The sequence below is a fragment of the Dioscorea cayenensis genome, chromosome 17, assembly GCF_009730915.1.
Source record: "Dioscorea cayenensis subsp. rotundata cultivar TDr96_F1 chromosome 17, TDr96_F1_v2_PseudoChromosome.rev07_lg8_w22 25.fasta, whole genome shotgun sequence".
In the NCBI taxonomy this organism is placed as follows: Eukaryota; Viridiplantae; Streptophyta; class Magnoliopsida; order Dioscoreales; family Dioscoreaceae; genus Dioscorea; species Dioscorea cayenensis.
Window position 1 is genome coordinate 17,626,055 of NC_052487.1, and position 16,330 is coordinate 17,642,384.

The 16,330-nt window shown below is 37.3% G+C and overlaps 3 protein-coding genes across 3 annotated transcripts; 1 reads left to right on the forward strand and 2 right to left on the reverse strand.

The window, feature by feature from the left end:
• The first annotated feature begins 3,080 nt into the window (after positions 1-3,080).
• LOC120281188 (G-type lectin S-receptor-like serine/threonine-protein kinase SD2-5) lies at positions 3,081-5,696 on the forward strand. Its single transcript, XM_039288079.1, has 2 exons — positions 3,081-4,584; positions 4,741-5,696. The coding sequence occupies exons 1-2, from the start codon at positions 3,081-3,083 to the stop codon at positions 5,694-5,696; spliced, it is 2,460 nt and encodes an 819-aa protein (XP_039144013.1).
• A 466-nt stretch (positions 5,697-6,162) lies between these two features.
• LOC120281189 (probable receptor-like protein kinase At5g20050) lies at positions 6,163-7,903 on the reverse strand. Its single transcript, XM_039288080.1, has 2 exons — positions 7,871-7,903; positions 6,163-7,800 (listed from the first exon to the last, which is right to left on the reverse strand). Exons 1-2 carry the CDS (start codon positions 7,901-7,903, stop codon positions 6,163-6,165), a joined length of 1,671 nt encoding a protein of 556 aa, XP_039144014.1.
• On the reverse strand, positions 7,903-8,715 carry LOC120281190 (EP1-like glycoprotein 2). The gene is made up of 2 exons (XM_039288081.1): positions 8,666-8,715; positions 7,903-8,551 (listed from the first exon to the last, which is right to left on the reverse strand). Exons 1-2 carry the CDS (start codon positions 8,713-8,715, stop codon positions 7,903-7,905), a joined length of 699 nt encoding a protein of 232 aa, XP_039144015.1.
• Between the last annotated feature and the right edge of the window lie 7,615 nt (positions 8,716-16,330).

Consider the following 16,330-nt stretch of genomic DNA (forward strand, 5'->3'; position numbering starts at 1 on the left):
CTTGCCTAGTTCTTGGGGGAAAACTTACATTGTTCTTATCCCTAAAATTGACCAGCCCCTTAAAGTCTCTGATTTTCGGCCTATCTCTTTGTGCAATGTTTGCTATAAAATTATAACTAAAATCCTTGCTGAGAGACTTAAACTTGTGCTCCCTAAATTAATCGGCCCTGAGCAATCTGGCTTTCTGGCGGGCAGGTCCACCTTTGACAACATCCTTGCTGTCCAGGAAATTGCCCATTCTATGGAATCTGATCGTTCCAACCCCCCTAGGATGCTTCTAAAAGTAGATATTGAGAAGGCTTTCGACACCGTTGAATGGAAATCAATCCTGGCAACCCTCCTTAGGATGGGATTCCCTGATATTTGGATTCGCTGGATTGAGTCCTGTATTTCTTCTACTTCTTTTTCGATCCTCATCAATGGTAAACCTAGTTGTTGGTTTTTGACTACCAAGGGAATAAGGCAGGGGGATCCTATCTCCCCTTTACTCTTTCTGCTGGTTACCCAAAACCTTTCCGCTATTCTTAACCATGCCTTGCATTCAAATTTCCTGTCTGGATTTGATTCTTCTCTGCCTAGAAACTTTAACCACCTTATGTTCGCTGATGATCTCATTCTTATTGTCAAGGCCTCCAGAAAATCTGCTAGAAATGTTCTATTCTGTCTCAATTTATATGCTAGCATTTCTGGTCAACAGCCCAACATCAACAAATCTGCCTTTTACCTTCCTAGCTGGTTTAATAAGAGAGTCTCCAAGTCTCTAGCTTCCATTCTTGGATTCAAGCTCGGCAGTTTCCCTTTCACTTACCTGGGCGCTCCTATCTCTCCCTCTCGCATCCCAACTACTCAATTTAATTCCCTGATTGCTAAAACTGCTTCTTCTATTGGGACCTGGAACCACTCTCTTATTTCCCAAGCTGGTAGGGTTGTCCTTCTTAATTCCTGTATCTTCTCTTTACCAGTATATCTTTTGTCCATCTTTCATCTCCCGGACTCAATTCTGGACTCCATTTCTAAGCTCGCTCGCAACTTCCTTTGGGGTAGGCATGGTAGGGATTCTGGTTTCCATTCTATCGGTTGGAGAACAGTCACTCTATCTAAGTCTGAGGGGGGTCTTGGTCTCCGCAACCTTAGAAATGCCAGGATTGCTCTTCTTGCCAAACATGTGTTTTCCATCATTAATAAAGATGACAAGCTTTGGGTCTCTATCTTTCTCCACAAGTACTACAATTGGCTCATTTGGAGGGATGCTCCTCATGCTAAAGCTTCTCAATTTTACAAAGATATTATTAAAACCTCGAAAATCATCAGGCCTAATCTTCACTTGAATGTTTGCAATCCCTGTCTCTCCAATGTTTGGGAGGACCCTTGGCTCCTTGACCTTCCCTTAAGCCGTAAGCCTACTTTTATAAATATGAACTGCATCGATAACATTTCTATTAGTTCTTTTGTGCTTAATGGGGTTTTTAATACTCATGTGTGTTCTGATTTATTTGGTGATAATTTGAATCATGTCTCTCTTAACAACACTGTCTTTGATTATGGGGTGTTGAATGTCTGGGTTTGGCACCCTAGCACCTCCTTGGCCTCTACTGTGGCTGCCATTTATGATCATCTTAACTCTGAAAGGCCTCACTTTGATGGTTGGAAGGGCTGGAGTTTCATTTGGAAACTCAAGGTCCCTCCTCGAGTTAGAATTTTTGTTTGGAAATTGGCTCATGGCAAGCTCCCAACTGGCAACTATCTTTATAATATTAACATTGGCCTTGATACATCTTGTAATCTCTGTGGTCTCTTTCCTGAGACGGCGGACCATCTTCTCTGGCATTGTCGCTGGGCTATGGCTTGTTGGGATATCATTTTTACTTGGTTGGGTTTGGATCATTCCTTTCACACTCTCCTTTGCAATGGTTCTTGGCTCACTTGTAATTTCTTCTGTGCCTTTCGCTGTGATTTCGCCAGGGCCCTCATTGCCTCGGTCGCTTGGCATATCTGGACTGCGCGTTGCCATAAACTCTTTCGTCATTCTCTGCCTAATTTCAATCAGATCCCTTCAAAAGCCTGGGCAGGCATACATGATTACTTTTCTGCCCATGGTCTTCTTTGCAGGAACACTTCTTGGAGCCTGATTCCTTCCCTTCCTGCTATCTTGGTGTTCTCTGATGCTGCTTGGGACCCTCTCACCGGTAAGGCAGGTTTTGGTTTCATCGTCACCACTAATAGAAACGTTGTTCTCCTTGCAGGTGCTGCCGGTGGCACCTGCGATTCCTCAATTGAAGCTGAGCTCTGTGCCATTATTCTTGCATTGACCCACTGTCGTTCTAATGACTGGTCTCCCAGCAAGCTTTTCTCAGATTGCCGTTGTGCGCTCACCCTTATTCATGATTTCAACAATGTGACCGCCTGGCGCTCTGCCGATATCATTCACTCCATCAATAGCTTCACTTGTCATTGGCCTGACTTCTCCTGGGAACACGTTCCTCGCGACTCCAATTTTGTGGCCGACAGCCTCGCCCACTTCGGCAGCCTCAACCCGCAGATTTCCCTCTTTGCGCAGGGTCGTGATCGTCCGCGCTGGCTTGACGACCTCTGCTCTTCTTCGAACTTCTCCTTTTAACTTCTGTTGTTTTTTTCCTTTCCTTTAGCTACTTGTAGCTCTTTTTGCAAAAAAAAAATATATCCGTATACAGACATACAATAATAAGCCAAAACAGAGTAGTTTTTGTACAACATATATTGGTTATAAACATAACATTAACACCACCTTCTAGATGGGATGGAAAAGCCACTCAGATAATTTTGTAGCCAAACCAGAGCAAACACTCGTCAATTGTCACAAAAAAAAACAGAACCAAATGATATAAATATATTTGCTCATTCTCTGGCCGGCGCTAGTGAAAACACCAAAGTTCTTGTTTTCTTGGGATCATTTGCTAAGCCAATGACAGGAACAAAGCCAAGTGTTTCATTTCAGATAGATAGAAATTATAAAACTATGTTTGTTAATGATATATCTAAACATATCAATTGCATTGTATCAAACATAAGAAAGTATCATCATCAACAATATGATCATCTCCATGGCCTGCTCCACGCTGCTTGCATTCATCTTGCTGGTCTCAATCTTCCATGTTTCGGAAGCTGAATTTGTCGACAAAACCACCATTCTCTTCTCTAAAAATGGCTCCACATCCTGGAAGAACAACAATGACTCCATCCCTTCAGTGGAGTTCATCGATGGCACGACGGTCCGGCTTATACTTCTATATGGTCCTGGTGGTGTTCCCAAGGTAGAGAGGATTCTTGGCCATGGTTGTGGATTTGTTTGCAGTCCATCATGGAATGGTTTATGCCAGTTTGCTGTTGTTCTTGTGGAAAGCTCGGACTCGGAACTGGTAAACATAAGGACGCCGCACCAGATAATATGGTCGGCTAACCGTGACAATCTTGTTGGAGAAAATGCCACCTTGGAATTCATCAATGGGAGCTTGATCTTGAAGAACTCCAATGGAAATGGTGTTTGGTCTAGCAAAACATCTTCCCTGAATGTTGTTGGTATGAAGGTTGCTGATTATGGTCCTAATCTTGTTCTCTTCAACAAACAAAACAAATCAGTTTGGGAAACATTCAATCATCCAACAGATACTCTGCTCTCGAGTCAATTTCTTAGGAAAGGCCAGAGCTTAACATCAAGTCCAAATTTCATTAACTCAAGCACTGGTTTGTTCTCTCTATCCATAAATCATAATTTGCTCACTGCTTATGTGCATGCAGAGGCACCAATCCCTTACTTGGTTTTAGGGGACTTCAGTAATCAATCAACACCTGAGGACTCACTCAGCTTTGTGACATTGCAGAATGGGCATTTGGTATTGGGATTTAAGATATGGAAAGAGGTTTATTGTGTTGCATTAGATGAAACAAAGTGGCTGCCAGCCTCTGACTTCATGAGGTTGGATTCTGATGGTAGTTTAAGGATTTATAGTTGGCAATGGTTGCAAGGTTGGATGGTTGTCTATGATTTCATGGAGAGTAGAGATCCCTGCCAGTTGCCTCTTCGTTGCGGCAACTATGGTGTTTGCCGGAAAGGGCAATGCTCTTGTCCAAAATCACTGGACGGGGGTGCTTACTTCTCTCCTTATGATGATCAGTTTCCTCAACTTGGTTGTGCTCAGGTTGGTATCTTCACCGATAATTTCAAACTTGTGGACTTTGGTAGTCTTAGTTATTTCGCTTATTCAGACCCTGAGTCTGCGGTTCACGGCATTCAGAAGTTGGATGATTGCAAGGAAGCTTGCCTGAGAAATTCCAGTTGTGAAGCTGTTTTTTTCTTATACAGTGACAGTGATGTATTTAATGGTTTGTGTTATTTACCATCCATTGTATTGTCAATCCAAGCAGAGCCAGTAGAAGATCCTAAGGGAGCTAGCTTTGTAGTAGCACCGGCACCAGCCTCAGATTCTTCATTGGCAATTTTGTCTTCAAGGACATCGGCATCGTATTTGAAGGTGAGAGTTGCTCTGAGTGGCTCACCTGGTCCTTCTTCCACTGCTGTTCCTCCTTCACTTCCTACTCTCCCATCAAGTGCAAGAAAATCAAAGAAAATCAACGTGTTTGTGGTCTTTGTTGCTGTTGCCCCTGCTGTCTCAGTTTTTGCTGTCATCTTTGTTGTTTTATTATGGAGGACAAGAAGAAGAAGAAGACATAACAATGATGATGAGTTTATCGAACAAGTTCCAGGTATGCCAGTGAGATTTTCTTACAAAGAGCTTTGCATCGCCACGGCAGAGTTCTCGCAAACGATTGGGAGAGGTGGCTTTGGCACTGTGTTCAGAGGTGTTCTGAATGATGGAACACTGGTTGCTGTTAAAAGACTTGAAAGAGATGGCCAAGGAATGGATGAGTTTTTAGCAGAGGTTAAGACAATTGGAAGCATTCATCACATCAATTTGGTGCAACTGATTGGCTTTTGTGCTGAGAAATCTCACAGGCTTTTAGTGTATGAGTTCATGACAAATGGCTCACTAGATACTTGGATTTTTGGTAAAAGAAAACAAGAAATTGATTGGATAACAAAGGTGAAAATCATTACTGGCATTGCCAAAGGATTGGCTTATCTCCATGAAGAATGCAGGCAAAAGATTGCACATTTAGATGTGAAGCCGCATAATGTACTTCTCGACGACAAATTCAATGCGAAGGTTTCCGATTTTGGATTGGCAAAGGTTATTGATAGAGATCGAAGCCAAATCACCGCAACAGTGAGAGGAACTCTTGGGTACTTGGCTCCAGAATGGCAGCATTCAGAGCACATCACAGTGAAAGCTGACATATATAGCTTCGGCATTGTCTTGCTTGAAATCCTTTGTTGCAGGAAAAACTTGGACTATGGTCAGAATGATTCACGCATTCGATTACTGAGCTTGTTGAAGAGAAAAGCCGATGAGAATCAACTCATTAGCATTGTTCACTGGCCGAAAAGAGAATTTTATTGCGATGAAGAAGAAGAAGAAGAAGAAGAAGAAGAAGAGGAAGCATTGAAGCTCATTAGACTTGGGCTTTGGTGTTTGAATGATGATTATAAGAAGAGGCCATCTATGTCTACAGTGGTGAAGTTCTTGGAAGGAGCTGTGGAATTGGATGATCAAATGAGCTTTAGTTTATTACAAACCATGGTTCCTTCAATTTTATACTAAACCTTTTCCATCTCCCAAATCATGAAGAAATTCAATTGTATGCATTTCAAGCACATCTCCTTTTTTTGTCATTTAAATGAGCTCAAAATCTTTTGATTTCTTTTTATTTTCTTACAAGTCTTCATTGTTTTTTCATCTGCATTGTATCTTGTGACTACTGACTATGAATATTTGATGATATGATTTTGAATCTAAAGTCATTCTAATATTATGACCGATAAGCGATAGTGAATAACTAAAACAATAACCTCGTGTTGAAGGTGAGGGACTTTATAGTTTTGTTCATTACTTAGCTGTTTAATTACTTGGAATACTGAAAAACTACAATATGATCAAATACTCGAAAATATTATATCAACATTTTTCCTCTGAAAATTATTTAAAAAAATATGGAAGTGGTCAGCAGGAGTTATACAGAATTGAACAAATGTACACTGATCTCTTTGATGAGATGTAACGACACAGATCATATTCCAAGCAAAGCCGAATTGAAAAATGGATGCGAAAGTTTATCAATGACAGACGATGCAGACGGAATCAAAATTTCATAATTAATGGTTGTGTTGATATCAATACCATCTTCCAAAACTTTAACAATCTTTGACATTGCAGGCCTCAAATTGTGATCACTCTGTAAACACCACATGGCAACTCTGATCATTTTCACAGCCTCTTCCATGTGGAGCTCCATATTCCCATCATCCTTTGCTACAATTTCATGCAATCTATCATCATGTGCCTTTTCTTTCACTAGTTTCAATAGGTAAATGTCCTCTATAGGTTGACAGAAATCAAAGTTTTTCCTGCCACAAATGATCTCAAGAACTAGAATTCCAAAGCTGTAAACATCGACCTTCTCAGTAATTACTGAGTTTAACCATTCTGGAGCTAAGTAACCAAGTGTTCCTCTCATTGTTGTCATAACTTTGCTTTGATCCCTTTCCACTAATTTCGAAAGACCGAAATCAGCAATCTTAGCATTGAAATTCTCATCCAAGAGAATGTTCTGTGGCTTGATGTCTAAATGAAGTATCCTCTTGCAGCAATCTTCATGGAGATAAGACAATCCCTTTGCGACGTTGATGATAATCTGAAGTCTAATCCCCCAATCAAGCTTATGATTATTGTTTTTGTTGAAGATCCATTTATCCAATGATCCATTTGACATGAATTCATAGACCAAGAAATAGTATGATTTTTCGACACAGTACCCAATCAGTCTTACCAGATTGATGTGATGAATGCCGTGAATTGTTTCAATCTCTGCTAAGAACTGCTTCTTCCCTTGTGATATCCTTTCCATTCGTTTCACTGCAACTTTCCTGCCATTACTAAGAATTCCTTCAAACACCGAACCGGATCCTCCTCGTCCAAGCTCTTTACTGAAGTCATGAGTAGCATTCCTCAAATCTTCGAAACAAAATTTCACGGGTAATTCAGAAGCATGATTCAAATTGAAGTAGTTCTCTGCACTAATGTCCCCATTTGAGATATTCATCCTCTTGCTCGCACTTTTCCTTCTCAAATACAAAATCCGAATGCAAATCAACGCGAGGAAAACAGTAACCACACCTCCTGCAATACATCCCATGATTATGAAGTGCCGATGCTTCATACCTGGCTGAACTCTAGTTGCATTCAACTGCTCCGGAACCTGAACTTTGAGAAAAACTGATGAATTGTAGCTATATTCGGATTGCCGAGCTCTTTTCATTGAGAAGAGTTGGCTGATCAAAGTACACTGGCCACCAGAGCTGTTGAATTCTGGCAAAAATCCAACTGCCTTGCAACCACATTGAGTCAAGCACTGGGCCTTGCAAGTCTCCACACTGACTTTGCTCTGAGAAGTTATATCATGGTGAAAGTAGTAAACATTCTCAAGATGTAAAAGATGATGTTTCTGAGATTTCTGACAATCCAATGGAGTCACACTAGTACAACCCTGCGCTGGATCATCATAATTCACTGCAGAGAAGTAATTCAGGGTTTGGTTTCTTCCCCCTTGTGGACAACTACACTGCTTGTTTGAACAAACACCATAATATCCACAAGCCAAAGGATAATCACAGTAATCCAATTGATCATCTAACAAGTCTGCAAACCACTTTCCACTTCATACAAACCCTTCAAGCTGATATAACCTCAGATGACCATCAGGATCAAGCCTCAAGAACTGTGGCTGATGATGTCGGTGGCACCGGAGGCATCAGTTGATTCTTTTGAAGACAAAAACCAAACTTACATTGCCATTCATGAACTGCAGATATGCCTCCTCATCCTCTGAATTAATGGTAACACTTCCTTTTCTATAGTAAACCTGAGGTATTCCATCAGATTCTATGAAAGAAGAGAAACCACTTGGAGAGAGTAAGATAAAATGAGATCCTGAATGAGTCCAGTTATAAGTTGAAGCTCTACTCACCAGTCTCTGCCAAGCCACCAGTCTCTGTCCAGGCAGCAGTGTATCAACTGGGAAATCAAAAGAGTTCCAAATGATGTTGTTCTCACTATCAAACAACACCAAACTCCCATTGTCTGTGAGATTAATCCCTGAAACTGGCTTGCCTGATGTGATAGTACTCCAAACAATGGTGCCATTAATGTCAGTGAGCACAAAGTTACCATCTTTCTTTAGCTCAAGTGTTGCATTCTCCTTGACAAGTTTGTCCCTGTTGGCAGACCATACTACTTGCAGAGCTGTGCTTTGGTCATTGGTCTTCACCATAATGGCAATGGCCAAGACAAATGAATCACAAGAACCAGAACAAATAAAGCCAAAGGAGAAGGTTAACCCCAGACCATTCCTGCTAAACTTGAAAGGTTGTTTGGCAACAAGGATTGGTCTCACAAGGGATCCATCTTGGACTGAAATGAGCTCTTTGCTTGAAGATGGGTTTGTGTTAGCCCAATGTGAAGGGAGCTTTGCAGTTGATGGGAAGTTTGGAAAAGGTTCCCATTCATCTGATTGAATTAAGAGTGGTAATGAGATTATTAGCAAAAGATGGAGAATGGAAGCCATTGATTTCTTGCTGGTTCTACTTTTTAGTTTGGAAATTTGAGAAATATAGATGCATGAAGATGAGATGTTTGGCATTTTTTGAGAGATGGAAATGTGGACATATGGAGAAGAGAAGACTATATATGTTGCAATAAATATAGACAAGCCGGTTGTGGCTTTAAGTACCTTGATAATGGTGTTCTTGGAGTCAAGTTCAAGGTACAGTATTGCAAAAATGACAAACAGAAGAGAATAATTTATGAAAATCATATATACTATATATATGTTTTAAACGGAGTACTTAATGATAATTAAAAACGACTTTGATTTCTTGTGAAGCTCTTTCACTGCTAGTAGACTGTTACCGAAAAATGGATTATAGATCTTTAACACTCTAGTTTGTCAAAATAGTTATGTTTGAATAGTGCCTTTTTTTAAAAAATAGGTTAATTTTTTTTAAAGTGGCATTTAACTATTTTTTACGATTTTGCATATCATACTCTTTGTATTGCATTATGTCTTTTTTTCTATATTTTTTAACATTTTGTATATTTATATTGCTGACATGTGTATTTTACTTGTAGTTTTTTTTTTGAATAAGGTGGATAAACCACTAATTTATTAAAAAAAGAAATACAGGGAAGTACAAGGTACAATAGTAGCAGAGAAAAAAAGCTAGAAAGATATAAACTCGTAAACCTCACCGGAGATGAGGAGAACAGAGAGCAGAGGGAACATGAAAAACACACTAATAAAGGGAAAAAATCTGGAGCCGCTAGTCAATCATCTCAAGACATAGGCCTCGCTCCAGAACCGATGTAACAGTTACTCTGGTTTCGGCTGGCGCGCTACTGGAGAAGTCGGTGGATCTGGAGCTTAGGAAGCTTAAGGAGCGCTTGATCTTCTGAATGTCCTCTGAAGCTTCCTGCAGATGAGATTCCGAGCTTGTAACTGATTTCTTTCACTCTCATATATTTTGGATTTATTTATTTTTATAAGAAAATTATGAAAGTGACTTAGATTAAGGGAAATACATTAATGAGAAGCATGGGTCGTCAATTTACTAAAATTGATGTTTTAGTGCTCACGAAGACACAAAAGGTTTTATTGTACTTAAAATATACTCTTCCGTATCCATTTGATTTTTTTTATTCCGATTTGGATTGTTTTCTTCCATTTGTTTTGATAGTTACTAATGGTTACGGTGGGGGTGTGAAATGTTAAGATCACTCAAAAACTCACTCAAAGTATAAACACTCACACACCATCAAAGCAAGATAAAGAAGACAAGTAAATTGGTAACCCAGTTCGGCACAACCTTAACTATATCTGGGGGGCCAGGCCCGGAGAAACAATCCACTAAAAAAGGTATGAGAACAAGGAGTACAACACTCACTCACTCACTCAATACAAAGAATATCCTCTCAAGATTGCCCGACGGCCACACACTCAACTCTCACCAAAGAGTCTCTCACTGTTTGGCTCCATCCTAAATCTTCGAGCAGGATGTCTTATATAGACGCACCGACGTCTACAAAGTTACCTCTTTTAGAATTCTCCGTGGCTTCCTAACTTGAACACCTTCCAAAGTTAGATGTTGCAACACCCAGTTGCAACATGGCCCACCTTACTGAACATGACTGAGTTCTAGCTAGATGCACCCGAATCTGCGACCTTCAACCTCGCTGCCTTCGATCCCGCCTCGTAGCGATTGACTCGACCCGAGCTCCTCACGCTTGCAGTTGCTTCCTTCCTCACATCACTTCAGAAGGTCTTCCTCTCCCGAGGGACGTGCCCACCAAGGCACACGTGACCATCTCACCAAAGATAGCCACCGAAAATCTCCCGATCTTCCTTTCCAAACTTGGCCCAAGTTTGGTCTTCCAAATGATCTTCGTCTGACTCATGAAAATATTGTTACTAAACTTGATCTTGTCTTCATCCAAGTTTAGCCTTCAATATCTTTAAGCATGATCTTTAATCATCCATGCTTGGATCTTCAAATCTCTAATCATATCTTATGCAATCTTCAATCAATCTCCTCATATGACTAGTCTCCATGAATAGTTCCGCCCATAGATAGCTCTTGAATCTTCCTTCAATATAGTAATGCTAAATATGGTCTTGATGATCTCCTTGGTATATCTTTACCTTATTTAGTTTGTGTCTTCAAATAGCTTCACACCAAACTAAATCTTTGTGTCTTCAAATAGCTTCATACCAAGTTTAACTTGTGTCTTCTAATAGCTTCACATAATCTTTATGATCTTGAACTCTTGCCAATAATAGAATATTTCTCTCTCTTCAAATAGATCTTTCTAAAAAGGAGCTCTATCAAAGATATGAATAATCATCCCGGATCTTACCAATGATAGATAATCACATCAAAAATAAAACTTGCCTTTCTAGAAAAGACCCTATAGACTTGATGCACTTTCCAAAAATAGTTTAACATCACATGATTATATTGAGAGAAATATCTTCAATATAGATCTTAATCAAATCTCCACTTTGATCTCCATTAAATGTCATGATAACATCTTTTGCCACATCATCATCCTAGTCATCTTTTCTTTTGATGAGTCACCACATGCCACGTCATCATCCTCTTGCCATGTCACTACTTGGCTTGTCATATAATGTCAATCCTACGTCATCAAACTTAACAGTTACTTTTTGGCCATCTAGAATGTGTTTAAAGTTTAATTTGACGGAGTATTTTGGAGGAATCATGTACTTGTCTGATTTTGATTTGAGATTCTGGTTCCTTTGTTAGATTTATTTATTTATTTATTTATTTATTATTTTTTTATGAACATGTTTTGATTTCAAGTTGATTGAAAAGGAACACACAATAGAGGAAAAAAAGGAGATGGGGGACAAGAGGGTGAGAGAAATAGGTCTTGAATAATTTATAAGGAATTGTAATGAATTTCAACTGCTATAAATTTTAAATTATTTATGAGTTTTACCCATTGTAACATATGAGTACTTGGCATATTAACTAAAAAAAATATTTCTCAAGTTATCAATTCCATTGAGACTATTATTTTCTAAAGCTTTTTGTAGTTTCTTTAATGTAATTTAACTTTAAGCATCAAGGTGATTTATTTTTTTTTATATGAAAATTGAAAAACTACAATTTTGTTAAATAAAAAAAACAGATGATTTGAACAAATAAAAGCATGATATACTAAGGTAATAATATGAGACAAAATTATGTAATCCACTGGTGATAAAAAGTAAAGTTAAGTAAAGCTTAATAAAAAACAATAACAGAGGAATAGAAAGTGTTAATGACACTCAAAAAATAATAGTTGGAGAGATCATTCATTTTAGGTGGCATTAAAATAAATTAAGGGTTAAATGTTTTAACAGACAAATAGAAAGTGTTAATGACACTCAAAAAACAATCGTTGAAGAGATTATTTATTTTAGGTGGCATTAAGGTAAATTAAAGGTTAAATGTTTTAATTAAGTATAATATTAGACATTAAAGGTTGTTTTTTTGTGTTTTGTTTTCATTATTGAGATGCCCTATTTTTTTTTATTTTTTAATTACTTTTCATCATTTATTTTTAATCACTTATATATGCTATCAACTAAATTAAAAAAACTATCCTAAAGAGATCAACAAAATTTATGTTAGCTATAATCAAGGTTGTCAGACCCGGACCGGCCCAGCCGGTTCAACCAGAAAAACCGGGAACCTGCCATGTGGTCGGCCCGGGTATACCCCATTGAACCGGGTATTAAAAAACCCGCTGTTAACCCGGTGATCTGGCCGATTCAAACGGAAACCGGTTGACCCGGCTGGGTCAATCGGGTCATAATATTTTTTTTTTTTTACAATATTTAATAATTTATTATTATTTTCTCATTAGAAACCACAAAATCGTTTATATTTATCAATATTAATTTATAATTTATAATCAATAAATAGAATTACAATATATATATATATATATATCATAAACATACCAACAAAAATTAACATTCAAAAATAAAATCTATTAATGTGGTATGTAAATACTTTCTAAAAATTTAATTTATTAAGAAAATAAAACAATAAATGAGTGTAATATTATTATAAAAATATAAAAATAAAGTATTCTAATTAAATAAAAAATATAAGAAAATTTAAAACAAAATAAAAACTCAATTGAGATATAAGAATTAGTGAATTAAATTTCTTATCTATTTTAACAAAATAAATCAATAAACAAATAAATAAATAAATGGTACTGAGAGAAGTTCGATAATTATATATTAATATATTAAATTTGTAAATATTTAAAAAATGTAAAAAAAATAAATGACATAATTAGAAAACACTACTGTATATAAAGTCATTTATCAATTTAAATATCAAATTTGAGTATTTTTTTATATTATAATTATGGGTTTAATATTATAATTCCACATTATTAATTATTATAATATTTTTTATATTTTATTATTGATCCCGGTTCAACCCCAGATCGATCCGGTCGAACTTATTGACCCTTGATCCCTGAGCTTAGCAGGGTCATTGCCCGAACTGGATCTGACAACCTTGGCTATAATCTAAACTTATATTTAAGAGAGAGAGAGAGAGAGAGAGAGAGAGAGAGAGAGAGGACAGCACAATAGTGACTTCATTATTCCTTTGAGAGGTTATCAATACAATAAATAAATAAATAAACTCACATCAAACTAGAAAATTCAAAAACAAAAATAACAAAGACAATGTTTTCGTCTTTTGGAGTAAAATCAACATAAGCAAGAAATAAAGAATTATTATTTATTCATATATTTATTTTTTATTTTGATAAATAGGTGACAAATGCCTTTTATTTAAAAAAGTCAAAGATGTGTACAAAGGTGAAATTAGTACCTCAACACACTTATATTTTCATCTTACATAGGTTTTGGAGTTTGATCTCGGATCTTTTTTAAAACAAATACTCTACCTAAAGAATTCAATACCAATAGACAAAAAAACTATTGGTGAACTAAAAAATTATTTTTAAATGCATACAAAAAATATCTTCAATTAAAAAAAATCTCTTTTTTTTCTTTTTTTTAAAAAAAAGGAACAAGCCATTCACCTCAACATTACAATGAAAGCTGATCTTCTGACCTCTCAATGCACAAGAAAGAAAATTATCATCTTTCTTCCCGTTATTTCTCAACTCCCGTCATCATTCATTCATTTATATATTTATTTATTTTAAGTTTTTTAGCTAGATTTCCTAGGAGGTCTCGAGGTACTTAAAGACCAACCCAAGCCTTTAATAAAAAAATCTCCACCATTAGATTTTCCCAAATGGTGAGGATTAAACATTTGATTAAATTGTAACTCAACAAGTAATGGAACACATGTTGATTATTACTTTTAGGCTTCGCTCAAAACTTAAGCCCAAATGGGACTAATAGATTCAATATCAAGTATCAACACATATTTCGAATTTGTGCGGCTTATTTGTGAAATCAAAAATGAATTTTGAAATGGAGTCTGTTCCAAGCATCTATGCATGTCTTATTTCATTATTTCAAGTTTATTTATGTATTGAAATTTAAAAAAACTAATTAATTTTATGAATGTCAAGTAACTTGAATAAATTTCCATCTAAAGAGAACCTGATGACATGAATTTCACTTTTGCTAGGTGACGATTGGTTCAGTGTAATTCTAAATACATTAGATTTTAAGTTACAATGTTAATAAAAATTTCTGGATTTTAAAATGCAGTGTAGTTAAAACTAGTGTTTGATTAATTGTAATTGAAGATGTTGTATTATAAAATTCTATGTTTGCTTGAATGTATTTGCAAATTTGGTATTACAAAATATGTAATGTGGCCACCCATTGTGAAGTTGCCCCACATCACTTTTCATAATGTTTTTTTATTTATGTCCATAGATAATATTATTAATACCTGCAATTATTATATTAATCATTTTTATCTATTAATTTTATTATTAAATTAATTATTAAATTTGTTATCATATTGGTAAACATAAACAATTCTTATACTTCAAAACCAAGAGAAATAGGAAAGAGAAACAAACCCAGCCCTGGACCATTAAACAAAAATTTAAATAATCCAATATTATCCATTATGTTTTTTCTTAAAAAAAAAAAATCATGCAACCAAATCTCTGAAAATAAACAAATATTGAGAAAAAATCATCATTCTTAGCCAAAACCCAAAGGTGTTGAAGATAAATAATTTGTTATGTAAGGTATTGTCGTGGTCAACGCTACCGACAAGGATGATGAGGACTCGATGGTGGCAGACAATGAGAAGACAAAGAATGTTGAAAGACCCAGACGAGCCAATCGCGTAATGACGAACGCCACTCGCTTTCGTGAATACGTGATGTGAAAAGACTTGGAAGTTAACGCAGTATATCACGTGAAGGGATGTGGAAGTTAGTGCATGAAATATTAGTGACTTAATATAACCTTAACATATGGTTAAGGGTAGTGTGTGATGTAAGGCAGCAGACTGCCAAGTTGGTTATGTTTACTTTAAATGGAGCCAATGAAGAGAAGAGGGCATGAACCCCTTCATTATCATTATCTCCCTCTTATCTTTTTTTTTTTCTCTCCTTATCCTATGTCTTTTTTCTCTTTCCTTCCTTATCTCCTCTGATTCTCAACCTCTTATCTAGATATCGCTACACTGGTGCTTTCATTGAGTCTTCATGGACGGAATGACGACGTGATCTCTCGCACTAGAAGACCAACTATCTCACATCCATAAGAGACAAGACTCCATGCTTTCTCACATGGACAACTTCTCTGCATCCATTCAACAACATGCCGAGCTCTTCGAGGCGCTCCAGAAGTCATTAGTAGCTCAACAGGTGATCATGTCCGACATGATGCTCAAGCTCGCCAAACTCGAGTGTGGACACCAGCCACCATTGTTACCCTTCCCTCCACTACCGGGTACCAGTGCATTAACTACCTCGACAATCCCCTCTTCTGCCAATTCTCCTCAACAAACGATGCCTCGTCCTCCCAAACTTGAAATACCTTTTTTTTCTATGAGATAATGTCCACTCTTGGGTGTTCCAGATTGAATAATTTTACACTTTTCACGCCACACCTGAGGATCACAAGATCTACATAGCCACTTTTCACATGACTGGCACTTCACTACAGTGGTACCACTGGCTTTCATCTACAAACCAGTTGACTTCATGGGAACCATTTATCAAGCTCGCCGAGATATGGTTTGGGCCATCGAAGTTTATTAACCAGGAAGCTCGCTTATTCAAGCTCAAACTACATACCTCTGTTACTACATATCTCACCGAGTTTGAACACTTATTGACACAGATCACTGGCTTGAGTACTAGCAGTCTTCTTAATTGCTTCTTATCCGGCTTGCGCGATGATATACAACGTGAATTATATCTCCTCTAACCGGGTCACTTCATGATGCCATTGGTATGGCCAAATTGGTTGAAGATAAATGTAATGCAGCATAGTTTTCATCAGGACCACTGCGTTTCTCCACTCGACCACCATTACCAACATCCACCACGCCTGGCGCTTCACCAACGCATCTACGGACAAATCCAACAAGCTAGTCAATACCTATTAAGTGACTCACACCAACTAAGATGGCCACCAGACGTGA